Raw genomic sequence first — 16449 nt, 5'->3', positions numbered from 1 at the left:
TATATAGAGAGAAGTACTATCTCCTCTGTCTCCAATATAGACTCAAAATTCAGAAACACATGGCTAGTTTCTTTCTTCTTGTTATCATCTACAACTTCTTCTTCTTCTTCTTCTTCTTTTTGTACGTTCATGTTAAGGCTCTTGATAGTTTGTTATCTTCTAATAAACTTCAAACATATTTAGTACATGTGGAAAAGCCAATGAGCACTGTCTTTGCCGACCATGCAGCGCGTGAGGACTGGCATAAGTCCTTCTTGCCGGTGAGCACCACCACTAGTCCTGATGAGCAGAGGATGGTCTATTCTTATGCCAACGTGATTAGTGGATTTGCAGCAAGACTGACTGAGAATGAAGTGAAAGCAATGCAATCCAAGGATGGCTTTTTAGAGGCTTATCCGGATAAGACAATGAAGCTGAAGACTACTCGCTCACCGGAGTTTTTAGAGTTGAACCACCACCAGCATAGTGTTTGGAAGCATACAAACTATGGTAAAGGAATCATCATTGGAGTAATTGACACCGGAATCATACCCAATCACCCTTCTTTCTCCGATCATGGCCTTCCGCCACCACCGAAAAGATGGAAGGGTGAATGCAAGTTCAGTACTGCCTCACTCTGCAACAACAAGCTCATCGGAGCTAGAGTGTTCCTCAATGGAACGACAACCGCTACACCTATCGATGAAGACGGGCATGGCACTCATGTGGCAAGCACAGCCGCAGGGATGTTTGTTCATGGTGCCAATGTACTCGGCCAAGGCAATGGAACAGCTTCCGGCGTGGCACCCTTTGCTCATCTCGCCATTTACAGAGTTTGTAATTCAGATTATTGTACTTTTAGCGATGTGCTTGCCGGCATTGACGCCGCAGTGGAAGATGGTGTTGATGTGCTATCCATCTCCCTCGGCTCCGGCCCATTACCATTCTACAAAGATGTAATTGCGATGGGAACACTAACTGCTGTAGAAAGGGGAGTCTTTGTGAGCTGCGCCGGTGGTAACGGCGGGCCGATGAGTGGAACACTTTCTAATGAAGCACCGTGGATCCTCACCGTGGCGGCGAGCACTATCGACCGGAGTTTCAGAGTGAAGGTGAAGCTTGGTAATGGGTTTGAACTTGATGGTGAATCTATTTACCAGCTTGACTCATCTAAGCCTATCACCTTCTTCCCTCTTGTGGATGCCATTGCTAATGGCAACTCTAACTCCAAGTTTTGTGGCAATGGTTCACTCCATGGCATGAACGTCAAAGGCAAGATTGTTGTATGTGAGACAGGAGGAGATATTACTAGAATTCAAAAGGGTGTGACTGTGAAGAATGCCGGCGGCTTCGGTATGATACTTGTTAATTCGGCCTCCGGCGGTGCCACCACCGATGCCGAAGCTCATGTTCTTCCTGCATCACATGTAGGTTACAATGAAGGTTTGATAATAAGAAGCTATATCAATGTTTCGGCATCCCCTTCATCTGCATTCATCTTTAAAGGCACCATGATTGGAACCTCACCGGCTCCGGTGATGGCCTCATTCTCTTCCCGAGGACCGAGCATTGAGAGTCATGCCATACTTAAACCAGACATCACCGGCCCTGGCATGAACATTCTTGCGGCATGGCCCTTTGATGTCGGTCCGCATGCACAGACATCTAATGATGTTTACTACTTCAATGTGATTGCCGGCACATCAATGTCGACACCACATTTGAGTGGAGTTGCTTCTCTTATCAAAAATGCACACCCAGATTGGTCGCCGGCAATGATCAAGTCAGCAATCATGACAACCGCATACATACAAGATGATATGGGCAATCCAATTCATGATCAGCAAGGATTGCCTGCTGGTTTATTTGCTACCGGAGCCGGACATGTTCAACCGACAAAAGCTAATGATCCCGGTCTCGTTTACGACATTGATCCGGTCGATTACATAGCATATCTTTGTGGCTTAAGATACAAAAGCAAACAAGTTAGTATCATTGCAGGAAGACACATAGATTGTGAGAGAGTTGGAAGTATCTCTGCAAGTGAGCTGAACTATCCCACAATTATGGTGGTGCTGTCAGGATCAAATAAAACAGTAACCTTGAGACGCAAAGTGAAGAATGTTGGAGAGGAGGGAGTGTACAGTGTGAAGGTGAATGCACCAAAAGGAGTGGATGTTAGGGTTGAGCCAAAGAGGTTGCAATTTAAAGGCATAAATGAAGAGAAGAGCTTCACAGTGAGCTTCAATGGAGGTTCCATACATGGAGTTGGACTTGTAGAAGGGCAGCTTAGGTGGATCTCTGGCAAAAGAGTCGTGAGGAGTCCTATCTGTGTTGTCTTTGATTAGGGTAGATTGATGGCCCTATCTTTGTGGGTCAACCCCATGGACAAACTAGTCTCCCCAAAATATGTGCATCTAATTAAAGTTATTTTATAACTGTTTGTGTATTTGTTTAATGAAGTTTCCAAAAGGTAAGTTGGTACCTTTTGTTCTGTTTATTACCAATGTCATCGTTCTATCGCCAACGACCTTCGGGTCTATTAGTATATGATTACGGATCACCGATAAAATTTTTACCGAATGGTGAGAGTTCAATTTTCGGTTGAAGGCACATTTCTAGGAGTTGTAAATAGTGATTGTGTACGAGTGGTTCCATCACCCACGTGAGTCGGGGCCTCGTCTCCCACTTTATTTCTACGAGAGCTATGCACATCCCCGGATCTCTAGTGGGTTCGCCCCCTCCTCTTCCCAATTGTCATCATTATATCCTATTTGGTCTTAAACTGGATGAGATTTAGTGGCACATGGTGTCAAAGCATGGTTGGTCCTTCACTTGCCTAAAAGAAAGTGCGAAAAAGCTCCAACAAGCAGAGCACTTGTGCAAGTTGGTGGGGAACATAAGTATGACCAAATCTTTTATAAGTATTTGCATTTTCTAATCGTTTCAAGCATGAAAAATACAAATATTAGACAAAACTAAACTTTTTGTGTTTTTGTAGAAAAGGTTTTTATATCTCTAATACATTCATGACTAGCTTCTTTCTTCTTGCTTTCATCCTTCTCTTCCCCAGTCTTTACATCAAGGCTTTTGATAACAAATTGCAAGCTTATATAGTGCATGTGTAAACTGTAAAGATCAACGGAAACTGGTGCCAAAGATGCTGTCAGTGAGGACTGGCATAATTCTTTCCTGCTGGTGTTTAGTGATTAAGCAATGGATGATATACTCTTTTATGTTAATATGATCAGCAGTTTTGCTGCAAGTCTGACGGAGAGTGAAGTGGAAGCCATGAAATCTAAGGATGGATTCATACATTCATACCCTGATGAGCATATTAAATTGCTAACAACTCACTTGCTCACTCTGTTTCATATATCTATGACTGACAATGTCCTGCAACAGGCATGCATCATCTATTCAATGCATGCAATTCCTTTACCCATAAGACCAATAGTAGTTACAAGATATATATATATATATATATATATATAATACAGTTCCTCAAAAGAATTTAGTTTGCTGGTTTAAAAATCAATCTATTTACTAAAGAACTGCATTCAAAACAGAGTGTGTTGTTTACTCAAGATTCTCACAATTCAAATGACAAAGACATGGCATTACAAGACAGGATGTCATTTGCAACACTGTCTCTCAACTTATTTCTTTCATTAATGTTTGCCACATTGTATCAGGATTTTGTGAGCATTACTAGTTCCTACCAGACTAAACTTACTAAACATATCTAAGAAAATTGTCATAAAACCAAGTTGTTTGTATCAACTCCCTCCACTTTATCCAAAAAAAAAAAAAAATTTGCAAAGAAGCACAGTGCTAGATGTTAAATATGAAATTAGACAACATGGATGAATATCTGTAAAACACACTCAAATGCACAGTAAACGCTTGAAAATCAGTCATAATTGATTAAAATCCACCAATTAGAACCAGTAATAAATAAGAGTAATATTTATTTGTTATTTCTGTTCCATTGCTACATTTGGAAGATCAACCAAAGTGTGAACTTTGTATGTTCTAGTGGTGAAAAACATAATACTTAACATAAACAAAGAAGAACAAGAAGAAATTAAAAAAAAAACAGAACTTTACCATCACTTGAGCAATCGTCACTTGTGCAGCAAGAGGTTCATTTGCATCCATCTTCAACATTAAATGAAACAAATCAATGCATTCTTAGAAACTAAATCCAAAAAGCAGAAAAAATGAAGACCAAATTCCCAATATTCTAAGAAAACAACACATGACTTCAAAAGAATTGGAGGCAAGCAATTGTGAAAATAGTCCCTTTTGTTTTAAGATAAGACTCAATCAAAGTGTGGTTGCCTACCTGGAAACTGAAAATATCATCTGAACCGTTCGTTTGTTTGCGTCACGCAAACCAACGGTCCAGATTCCGTGTTCAAAGAGGATGTCTTAATTCTTGGTCAAATGTCCAAGTCTGCATAGTTCTGGAGAATATGCTATTCAAGTGTTGGATCTCCCAAAATTTTTTTTAAAATTTATTTAATTATAAATATCATCAATGATTGGCTGCTTGCATGTAATAATCCAAAAATACTTTTTAAAAAAGTTTTTAATTTAATATAATCCAATTTTATTTTGGCTTCAATCCATGAGCTTCTCAATTAATTTATCTTGTCTTTGTTGACTTAATTTTGCAAATCTTTTCTTAGTTCAATCCAGTTCCAAAATCCGATATTTCAGTAAAATCTCCAAGCTTTTGGATTCGCCATTAATGGAGGATGAGTTTCTTCAGCTCTTTCTCCGTTGATGACCTTCAGAGCTTCATTTCATGGTCCTAGTTTCTGGTTGATTCCTTAGATCCAAAGATAAGAACTTTTTCTTTTCTCTTTGAAAAAATTTCAGCAAAACCTTCAATTTTTTGTGTTCTTATCGATCCCTTCATCAATGGAGGATGAGTTTCTGCAGCTCTTCCGCCATTGTTGACCTTCGAAGCTTCCGATTCCTGGCATCTAGTTTCAAAAATCAAATCTTTCTTCATTTCTCTTGAAAATTTTTCAGTAAAAGCTCCTATCTTTAGTACTTCTCCATCACTCCAATCCATCGATGTCGCTGATCTGCGGTATTCCTCTACTTGAATGCGTCTACTGCTTGGCTTGCACGCGCTGGGCGTGGAAGCGATGCCTCCACAGCGCCGGCCACGACAGCGAGACCTGGGGCCTCGCCTCCTCCGACGAATTTGCTCCTGTGCCTCGCCTCTGCCGCTACATCCTCGCCAACTACGAAGACGACCTCGAGAACCCACGTTTCCCCCCGCCCGGTGGTTACCGCATGAATGCACGCCAGGTGCTCGCTCAAAAGACCTACAAGGATACCGGTGGCCACGTGCCACCATACTTAGTCTATCTCGATCATGACCACTCTGACATTGTTCTTGCTGTTCGTGGCCTCAATCTCGCCAAAGAGGGTGACTTTGCAGTGCTTCTGGATAACAGACTTGGAAAGAGGAAGTTTGATGGTGGGTATGTTCACAATGGGCTTCTCAAGGCTGCTGGGTGGGTGCTTGATAGAGAGTGTGATTTGATGAAAGAGTTGCTTGACAAAGTATCCAAATTATACATTAACTTTTGCTGGGCATTCATTGGGCTCCGGCGTTGCAGCAATGCTGGCAATGCTGGGGGTGCTGAACAGAGGTAAGTTGGGCATTGAGAATAAGAAAAGGATCAAGTGTTATGCAATAGCACCGGCACGATGTATGTCACTTAATCTGGCTGTTCGATATGCGGATGTTATCAATTCAGTTGTGCTTCAGGCAAGATTGCATCTTTCCTCGTTTGTTTATGATTCATTGTATGTTGGTTCAAGACAGAATGTTTGATTATTGTGTGTGTTTTATGTCAGGATGATTTTTTACCTCGGACTGCTACTCCATTGGAAGACATATTCAAATCACTCTTCTGGTACTATAAGTTTCATCCTTTGATTATGTAGTTACTTCTTGATTTTTCATAAATTATAATGTCATTTAATATAGCAGGATACAACTGAACTGATCTATCTTGCGAAGATATTACACTGATCTGTTTCTTGAACAATTTATCCATGTTCAGACATATCAATGTCAATGCTTTCTTGATATCGCTGTATATATCTCATGACCATGTAATGACCCTTTAGATAAATGAGTTTGTGTTCAAGCTCTCTTTTGTGAATAGTGTTCTGATTTCCCGCAATTGCTTTTAGGCATGCATGAAAAGCAGAGGTGATCAGTAATCCTGTTAAAGTTTGTTAGTTCTTATATTCTCTATTCTTAAGGGACATGATGATACCAGAGACATGCTTTTGTTATAAGAATTTATGCTCATACTATATTTTATCATGTTAGATGATTTGGCCTGTGTCGAATGTCATAAAAACTAAATATATAGTTTTGATGGACAGTTTACCGTGCCTGCTCTGTCTAAGATGTATGCGAGACACATGCATACCGGAATATGTCAAGTTAAGAGATCCAAGACGGCTTTATGCACCAGGTCGTCTCTATCACATTGTCGAGAGGAAGGTGTGCAGGTAATTTAAACATTATTCTTGCTCTTGCCGGGTATACAAAACTCTGTTCTTATTCATGAACTTTTTGCCCACTCTCAATTTGGTTGTCCCCCGCAGGTGGGGAAGGCATCCTCCAGTTGTTAGAACAGGAGTTCCAGTCGATGGGAGGTTCGAGCACATTGTACTCTCCTGCAATGCCACTTCTGATCATGCGTTAATTTGGATAGAAAGAGAAGCTCAGAGAGCATTCGGGGTAAGATCAAAATCCTGATTTCAGCTTATTCATGTGTATTCCCAAAACAAAGAGCATAATGTTCATGCTGCATTGTCTTGCAGCTGATGCTTGAGAAGGAGCCGATCATGGAGATCCCTCCAAAGCAGAGGATGGAGAGGCAGCAAACCCTTGCGAGAGAACACAGTGCTGAGCACAAGGCTGCATTGCGTCGTGCTGTCACATTGGCTGTACCAGATGCATACTCACCTTCAGATTATGGTACATTTGACGAGAACTTAAGTAGTAGCACAGAGGGATCTCCATCATCATCAGGGATGCGGCATAGGATGAGTTGGGATGAGTTAATTGAGAAGTTGTTCGAGAAGGATGAGGCCGGCCATATGGTACTCCGAAAGGCGGCTTCTTCTGATGAATCTTGATGTATAATATTTGTCCTCCATACACTACTTTGTTCTATTCTATACATTCATTCATGTTTTGTACAAATCAAGGTTCTGTTGTTGAACTTCTTGTGGAATGAATAAGATTGAAAGTTTGTATGTTTGAAGACAAGGACTGTGGTCTTTTGTGTTTAACTTCTTGTCTTTCTGTAAATTACACTGAGGCCCTGACTTTTATAGAAACCCCCCATTGCTCATTTGGAGAAGTGTTAAAAATATGAAAAACAGTTGACACATGCCAGCAGATTCTCCAACTTAAGAAACAGTTGACAAGCAAAGCATAAACAACAACTTAAAAATATGAGATTGCAATGAAGTCTCAAACCATATTATAAGCAGGAACAGGTGACTTCCAGCTGTTTGAATACAAAGTTTTCCTAACTTTCACTCAAACTCTGTTCCACCAAGTTGCTTGTACATCTAAAGTCAATATGCTCTACAGCCTGCAACTATGCTCCCAGCAGCAATCAGAGCATTATTTTTAGTTTGAATTTGGCGATAAAATCTTGTTCTTGCTTCCTATCATGACCCCAAAAAATTAATGGAAAATGATGTCACATTGTCTCCACTAGACTGACAGTCAAGGTGGTTAGCGGTTGGAATAGAAACACAAAGTCTCTAAACCTCCCATTTGCTATAAATTATTCGTCAAAATGTAGTCTAGACTGCAAGTTGACCTCATTCATTCAATCAGAGACCTCAACTTCAAACTAAAACTCTCTCCAATTCTAAGTAATACATTCATAGTCTCACTCATAAATGATTTGGAAAATGCATGGTACAAGTTGCAGTACAACAAATGCAAAGAAAATCCAAACAATTATTGTTCAAGTTTTGGAGTTTTGCAGGCAGCGAAATCATCAACTGTGTATCCAACTTTTTCAAACTTCCCTTTCTCATTATTTTCCCTGAATTTGACATAATCAAAGCACTTAAATGGTTGATATATCCTTTGCTTTCCTTCTTCCACAACATCTTCAGGAGCTAAGATCACTTTCTCATCCTCAAAACACCAAAAGAAAGCCAATGAAAACCGGTTCACCGGCTTCCTTAGAACAACCCGGTGCTCCGAAGATCTCAACTGTCCATTGCTCCAAGCTTGCAACATATCACCAATGTTCACAACCAGTGTTCCTTCATTTGGAACAATGTCCATCCATTGTCCACCTCTTGACTTCACTTGAAGCCCTCCAATCTCATCTTGGTACAAAATGGTTATGCAACTCATGTCTGTATGCATTCCTAGACCTTCAACCACATGATCTTCAACATTGTTATTACTGTTAATCATGTTATCAGGAGGACAATAATTATTTACCCTCATATATCCATGGCATTTGCTGAATTCTTTTTCATAATACTTGGTATCAAAATCATCACCTAAACACTTCAACAGAACAACCATAATTCTCTTTGATAACTCCATCATCTTTGCTCCATACTCTTCCAATGCATTACTGCAAATTAAAAGTGCATGCAAATCAGCAAATCAGAACAAGCACATGCATGCATATAACTATTAATAAAGAAAATTATTACTAATGGTCATGAATGAACATGAACTAACCAAAGTTCAGTGTTTGAAAGATCAAACAGAACATCAATGGAACTCTTTGCAGAAGCAAGGTAGTTCGGACCGGAGACACGGAGGCTTTCGAAGAACGGCGAGGCGATAAAACAAGGCGTATAGGTTCTAATGGAAGAGAATGGTCCTAACTTGAGTTTGATATCTAAGGGAAGGGAAAAGACTTCATTGCAGAGACTGTGAAGTCTTTGATGAAGCTCTTTTGAGATGCCATGGTTGGTTATAAGAAAGAATCCCCACTCTTTGCATGCATGGGATAGAGATTGAAGGGAAGATGAAAGCAAAGGAAGAGAAATATCTAATTGAGGTAGCTGCAATGTCTCTTGCATTGTCTTCAAAGATCAATGGAGGTAGTTTTAGTGAACCATTCTTTTAATGCATGGAGGTTTAAATAGACAAAGAAAGAGAGAAAGAGCCAAATGGAGAGTTGTATAGTATATTCTTTATCATGATAAGAAAGTCAAAGAGATATGTATTAATAGTACGTAGAAGAATACGTATACGTGATGCCATATTTTTCATGCATGCCAACTCCTGAAACATGCATCAAAGACATCAAACTCTTGTTGTTTAAAGAATGACAGATTAATTATAAGATTAATTAAGAGTTCCATTGGAAATTAACTAAAACTTTGAACTCATGTGCTTGGTTGGAAGTTTGGTTTTCAGCACAGAGAGAAAGAGATTAATATATTTCATGTTTCTTGCTGAAATGTGATCAGATTCAATGGATGGAACAACATTTGGCCGCATTGTTTAATTTTGTAATGCTGAACCATGTTATAAATCTAAGTAATGGTCTGTTTGATCAAAAAGTGATTGGAGTCAAAAAAGTTTTTTTTATTTTATTTTTAAGAAAGTGATTGGGGCCAAAAGAATCTAGCATGTCAAGTTGTCCAGTGGACAGCAGCCATGGCTCCCCAAAACTTCAAAGTTCATGAGTTTTTCTTTACATTGAACAAGAAAAGGTAATTGTGGATAATTTGGGAGACTTGTCTTAGCAAATAATTTAATTATTATTACTTTTCAATGAATATTATTTTTATTATTTTATTAAAATTAATTAAATTATAGCAAAAACCAATTGATTCGAGTAGTTAACTGTAATAACTGTGGGTTCTTTGGGGTAAGAAGATGTGTGATGAAAATTTTAATCTCAAATAGAAAGATTAACTCCACTAGAATTTAGATCTCCATGTGAACCCAATTAAAAATCTATGACGAGACATTAATCTATGACTAATTCAAAGATTTATTATCTTTATTAAAATAAAATAAATTAAATTAAATGCATCTATGACCAAACAGACAAATAATGATTTGAATTCACATCCATATATTTTTTTTATTGAAAAGCTTTCTGATTAAACTTGAACACATGTAAAAAGAAGTCAATAAATACAATCATTTAAAATATCTACGGCCACTATTTTGGTAAAAAGACTCAATCTTCGTGGTCCCCTCTCTGAAAGATGTGGGATACATATATATATATATATATATATTAACTAACACAATATATTATTTGGAAATTTATATAGAATACAATGAGTGTAAGTATTTTTAATATTAAGTGGTGTTAACCATGCATGTCCATTACTAAGATTATACACAAACTTTTTAAATATTTTTCAACTTATGCACAGAGCCAATCTAGAACGTCTAAACTGGGTCAACATAGTCCTCATCGCTAAAGTCAATTCCCAGAGCTCATTTCGGATTTCAGGCCAATTGCCTCATCAATTCCCCCTGCAAAATCATTTCTAAAGTGCTAGCTAATAGACTCAGTCATGTTATAGATATTCTAGTAGATGACTCTCAGTCAGCGTTCATCAAAGATAAATGTATAGCTGACAACATTATCGCAGCACAAGAGATAATCTTTAGCTTGCAAAATCACAAGATTTTTTGTCTTGCATTTAAGGTTGATTTTGAGAAAGCTTTCGATTCCTTGGACTGGAATTTCCTTTTAGAAGTCCTAGCAACTAGAGGATTCGGCCCTCGTTGGATCTCCTGGATTCAAACCATTCTCTCCTCTGCCAAAATTCAAATTCTTATATATTAATGGCTGTCAGCATGGATATATCAGATCTAAGTAGGGCCTTTGCCAAGGGGATCCCCTATTACCCTTGCTCTTTTCCGTAGCAGCAGACACCTTAAGTGCTATGTTCACGCATGCGCTTAGCTCCAAAGTCTTGCTAGGAGTTCCTATAGGCCAACAAGTAAAGATAATTAGGCACATGTAGTATGTGGATGATATGATCATTTTTACCGCGTGTGGGTAAGAAGACCTTCAAGTTATCACGTTAATTCTCTATATTTTTGAGGGTTCTTTTGGCCTAACAATAAACTTCTTCAAAAGTTGTTTGTCTTCCATTATTTTGGTTTTCAACCAAATGCAAACGCATCTGATATGCTTAACTGTTCAAGGGACTGTCTTCCCTTAACTTATTTGGGTGTAAAATTTCAGGAAGAAGACCAAGGCGACAAGATTGGTTAAAGCTCATCTTAGTGGTCCGATCTAGGCTAACTTCCTGGAAAGCCAATTATTTATCTCTAGGAGGAAAACTCACTCTTCTAATTAAACTCAGTCCTGTCTTCCATCCCTATTTATTGGATGTCAGTTTTTAAATTACCAGTCTGGGTATCCAAAGAGATAGATAGGATTTGTCAAGACTTCCTTTGGATAGGACTCGATTTGGGTCTTAAAGGAATTCGACTAGTTGCTTGGAGTAGGATCTGCAGGCCTCACAAGATGGGTGGTTGGGGTATCCTCAATATCCAAGATTTCAACAAAGCCCTTATAGGAAAATGGTGGTGGAAGATTATTACCGACAAGAATAGTTGTTGGCTTAAAGTTATCAACTTTAATTACTTAAATAGAGGGTCTTTTGAACCCCTATACCACAAGCCTCCTAGAAACAAATCTTTCTTCTAGTCAGGAATCACACCCATCTTGCCTTCCTTCAGATTTTGCTCCTCTAAGATAGTCAAGAATGGTGCTTCCACTCTTTTCTAGCATGATGATTATTTACAAGGTCAAACTCCTAAAGACATTTGGCCAGATCTCTATAATGATTGCATCCTTCCTTGGTCTTCTGTAAGAGACCTCCTCTCTGAAATTCACTCTCCACAGAGAATTTTTCGTTTAGCTACACTAGCAAATATTTCGCCTCTTTTTTCTGCTATTCCAGAACATCTTGATGAGCAAGATGATGTGAGAATTTTGGAAACTTGAAGGAAAAAGGATCTTCTCGGTGAAATCCTTTTATCAATTCTTAGTGGATGGAGGTACTCGCAGTCCCAAAAGATTTTGTTCGGACCCTCAAGCGCTCTCTCGACTTTCTGAGCACTAGACCAAATGACCACACCGGCGCTTCGACCCCGCATACAGCTCAGGAGTGATCCACCACATCATCAGCTAGAGAAGACCCTCGGACACCAGAGGGTGGACCTCGCCTTCTCAGCTACTCTTTCTATTTTCTCTCTCTCCTTGTTGTGTGTTCTACTTCTGTAGAAGTGTGCTTCACCACTGGTGACTGCATCCCACTTCTATCATGTTGTGTTAGTTGTTGTTCTTCTCTTCTTTTGTTTCTTGTTTGTCTCCACACTTGTGTGTTCTATTGCTTTCGTTTTTAATAAATCTACAGTTTATCAACTTTATTAAAAAAAATTATCTTATATTTGCATTCTTTGTTTTTAATCTAATTGCATGTGGTTTATATATTAGGCCACTTTTTCAATATATAGATATATATATAATGCTAATCAACTAAAAATATTGTTGATTAATTATGAAGGAACAAAACTTTCTAAATAATTATTCTCAAACTAAGAGTAAAATTAATTATAGAAATCAATAAAGAGCATCTGCAAATAATAAATATGAAAGCATAACATATTTTACCAAAATCAAACTATTTTCGTCATCATGAAGTCCACTATCTTATTTAAAAACAACATGGACTCCACCAACAATCATACGTTCTCAGCTAAGGACACAGTGCCAGCTCACTGTTGATTAATGTCACCTTGCATTGATTGTTGTTGCTTTATATATATATATATATATGTAATATGTCAGTAGTCATTTAACCTTGTCTATATATATAAAAGCAAACATGAGTGTGAATCTCATGGTCTAGACTCTAGAGGATTAATGCAATTAAAAAATTCAATGTGCAATGATCCAAGCTTTTGAAAAGTAGCATGTATCTCTATAGTGCAAGGAAGACAAAATGTCAAAAACTAAGGCAAGTAGTAGGTCCCTCTGATCAAGGTGACAAACGTTCACCAACTCCTACAAATTTAATTAACAGCAATGAAAAAAATTCAATACCACATTTTGCTTTCCATTTGGAGGCTTTCATACCACAAAATCAAATCTTAATTTCCTCATTTGTTCTCTTGAATCAAGAACCTTAAATAGTTTTCTCACTTAATTAAGAAAAATAAGATTAATAAAAGAAAAGAAACTTTGGACATTCTCAGGTTGATACAATGAATGATGAAGTGGACTTCCTTTTTTGTTCACTTTAAAAAACAATTAACCAAAAAGAGGGTCATCTTCTATCATTTCAGGACCACGCGGATTGCCAGAAGAAAATAAAGTGATATCATATATATATATATATAAAATCAAAGTTTGCAAAGCATACATAAAAGTGTGTATGTATATGTATATGTATGTATGCTGGATATATATATATGTAGATATTTGTATTATTGGTCTATGTTCAAAGGTATCTATGTAGATGTGAATTATTGGTCTATGTTCAACGGTCAGAGAGTTCAACTACATTGAATAAGTGAAAGCTACAGCTCGCAGCACTATGCCAACTGTATATATATAATTGGTTTGCTAATTAACACCTCCATTCTATACTAACATCAAAGGGCAAACAAAGATGGAGATCTTCTCTATTACCTCCATTTATGCTTTGGGTGTTGTTAGTTTGGGTTTTCTTCTCTTCTTCTCTGTGTTTGCTATGGTTTGCATATTCTGGCTCATGCCTGTTTGCAAGAACAACAAACTTAGAAAGAATGGCTTCCATGGCCCTTCTCCAAGATTCCCTTTTGGTAATCTCATGGAGATGAGAAACAAGAACCTTCATCAACTTCCTTCTTCTTCTTCTTGCTTTTCTCCTAGTGGTGATCACTTGAGGACTACTATCAGCCATGATATTCATTCCACTGCCTTCTCTTACTTTGCTCAATGGAGGAAAACTTTTGGTAGGTGATTGATGATCACTAGATCAGCCTTTTTTTATTTTTTTTTATTTTTTGTTTTCATTTAACCACTTGTTTAATTTATATTATATATATATATATATATATATATATATATATATATGTATATATATATATATATATATATATGTGGTTGTGCAGGTAGGGTATTTGTTTACTGGCTTGGGACAGAACCATTTTTATATGTAAGTGAGCCTGAATTTCTCAAGAAAGTGACATCTGGAAGTTTAAGCAAGAGCTGGGGCAAACCAAACGTTTTCAAGTATGACAGAAGGCCAATGTTTGGCAATGGTTTAGTTATGGTTGAAGGTGATGAATGGGATCATCATCGTCATATCATTGTTCCAGCATTCTCCATTAAGAACCTCAATGTAAGCTTTCACTTTTAAGTTCAACCTTTTGTTTAATCACATGTTACTACTTGAGAAATTAATTTAATTAACATGAAAAAAATTTAATTAATTAATATGCATGCAGGGTATGCAAAATTTGATGGTTGAGACAACAACCAACATGCTTGAGGAATGGAAGAAGCTTATGGACATAGGGAAACATGAAATAAATGTGGATGAATACATCATAAGGAATGCAGCTGAAATCATAGCAAAGACAAGCTTTGGCATCAGTGAAGAAGATGGCAAGATGGTGTTTGAGAAGCTGCAAACAATGCAAACCATGCTCTTTAAGTCTAACCGCTTGGTGGGAGTTCCTTTCAGCAAACTTTTATCTCCCAAGAAAAGCCAAGAAGCATGGAAACTAGGGAAGGAGATAGACAAGCTTCTCCTCAGAATTATAACATCAAGAAAAGATCAAGCTTGCACTATTAATGGTCAGCAGGACTTGATTAGCATTTTGCTTGAAGGGAACAAAGCACTAAAGAAGAAGCTCACAACTCAAGAGCTTGTTGATGAGTCCAAGACCTTCTTCTTTGGAGGCCATGAAACTACTGCACTTGCTCTAACTTGGACTTTGTTCCTTCTTGCTTTATATCCACAATGGCAGAAGCTTCTCAGGGAGGAGATCATGGAGGTCTCCAATGGTGACCCTCTAGACTCCACCATGCTCACCAAACTAGTTAAGGTACGTATACATATACACACATATATATAACCTACGTAAACACATGCATGCATGGATGCATGGATCATTAATTAGCCAATATTAATTTAATCTCTTGATTAATTAATGGTGTAGATGGGATGGGTGTTCAATGAAACACTAAGACTCTACTCACCAGCTCCAAATGCACAAAGACAAGCAAGAGAAGACATCAAAGTTGGAGACATCTTCATCCCTAAAGGAACAAACATGTGGATTGATATTGTGGCCATGCATCATGATAGAGAGTTATGGGGAGATGATGTGAATGAGTTCAAGCCAGAGAGGTTCATGGAGCACAACAATGGAGGTTGCAAGCATAGGATGGGGTTCATGCCATTTGGATTTGGTGGAAGGGTTTGTGTGGGAAGAAATCTCTCCATCACTGAATACAAAATTGTTCTAAGTCTCATCCTCCAAAAATTTTCATTCTCTCTTTCCCCTTCATATTTGCATAGTCCTAAGATAATGTTAACACTTAGACCTTCTCTTGGTGTTCCACTAATTGTTCATCCAATCTAATTAATCAAATGATTTTTTTTTTTTGAAAAGGTTTAAATTAAAATTAAGAACGAAATGATGAAACTTTTCATATGAGTGCATGTATAATAATAATTATAAATAAATGTGAGAATTAATGCTCATTTGGATAACGTATATGTTTTGTATATTAAATTTGAAAGTCTTGGTTGTTGACCCAAATGTGGAATTAAGTTGGTTTGGTTTTCATGGACTTTCAGAGAAGAAAGAGAATGCTCAAACTGTCCTTTTCTATCTTTGGTCTTATAGCTTTTTAGTCCTGGATTTCAGTTACAAGGGCATTTTCATATCAAACAGTTGACCGACTTATTCCATGGACTAAATTTTGTGAATAACTTTGATTTATAATCTGAAAGGTATTAAATCTTAATAAGCCAATATAACACTTGTGATAAATGGAATTATAGTTTTTTAAAACCAAAGAAGATTTATATATTAATGTTAATCTAGTTAAAAAGTTGTGATTCTCACCTAATTTTGACAAACATATATGAAATTAAAATATATTGAAAAATAATTAATTATAAATCTATTTGGAAGAGAAATTATAAATCTTTCCAATTGATTTTGAACTAATTATAATGTTCCAAATAAAGACAAACACACATGCAATTCATGCAAATGGTATATAACCCATATTTATGAACCCATGGTAAAAATGAGTGTGAGATATTTAAATGTCTCGAATTTGAGTCTCCTTATATGCAATGAAAATGAATCTCCAATTGTAATTTTAGACCCAATTCTTAATCCTTACACTAGCACTTTTGATTGACCACACTTGTCACTAC

At 37.4% G+C, this 16449-nt stretch overlaps 4 protein-coding genes across 4 annotated transcripts; 3 read left to right on the top strand and 1 right to left on the bottom strand.

The window, feature by feature from the left end:
- Nucleotides 1-76: 76 nt before the first annotated feature.
- LOC120271983 (subtilisin-like protease 4) lies at nt 77-2451 on the top strand. Its single transcript, XM_039278678.1, has one exon. It carries the CDS (start codon nt 201-203, stop codon nt 2325-2327), a length of 2127 nt encoding a protein of 708 aa, XP_039134612.1. The 5' UTR covers nt 77-200; the 3' UTR covers nt 2328-2451.
- A 2156-nt stretch (nt 2452-4607) lies between these two features.
- On the top strand, nt 4608-7297 carry LOC120272693. The gene is given in 6 exon segments (XM_039279565.1): nt 4608-5562; nt 5564-5773; nt 5863-5921; nt 6403-6531; nt 6628-6763; nt 6847-7297. Coding segments are annotated over 6 exon segments (1347 nt in total). The 5' UTR covers nt 4608-5067; the 3' UTR covers nt 7165-7297.
- A 592-nt stretch (nt 7298-7889) lies between these two features.
- Nucleotides 7890-9108, bottom strand: LOC120271779 (gibberellin 20-oxidase-like protein; the record flags this gene model as incomplete). Its single annotated transcript, XM_039278454.1, has 2 exons — nt 7890-8642; nt 8753-9108. Coding segments are annotated over 2 exons (993 nt in total), but the record flags the coding sequence as incomplete, so codon positions are not given.
- A 4562-nt stretch (nt 9109-13670) lies between these two features.
- Nucleotides 13671-15640, top strand: LOC120272466 (cytokinin hydroxylase-like). Its single transcript, XM_039279297.1, has 4 exons — nt 13671-14002; nt 14162-14391; nt 14498-15100; nt 15215-15640. The coding sequence occupies exons 1-4, from the start codon at nt 13678-13680 to the stop codon at nt 15638-15640; spliced, it is 1584 nt and encodes a 527-aa protein (XP_039135231.1). The 5' UTR covers nt 13671-13677.
- The last annotated feature ends 809 nt before the right edge of the window (nt 15641-16449 follow it).

The sequence above is a fragment of the Dioscorea cayenensis genome, chromosome 11 (assembly GCF_009730915.1).
Source record: "Dioscorea cayenensis subsp. rotundata cultivar TDr96_F1 chromosome 11, TDr96_F1_v2_PseudoChromosome.rev07_lg8_w22 25.fasta, whole genome shotgun sequence".
NCBI classification, from domain to species: domain Eukaryota; kingdom Viridiplantae; phylum Streptophyta; class Magnoliopsida; order Dioscoreales; family Dioscoreaceae; genus Dioscorea; species Dioscorea cayenensis.
This window is presented reverse-complemented; position numbering and strand designations above follow the sequence as displayed.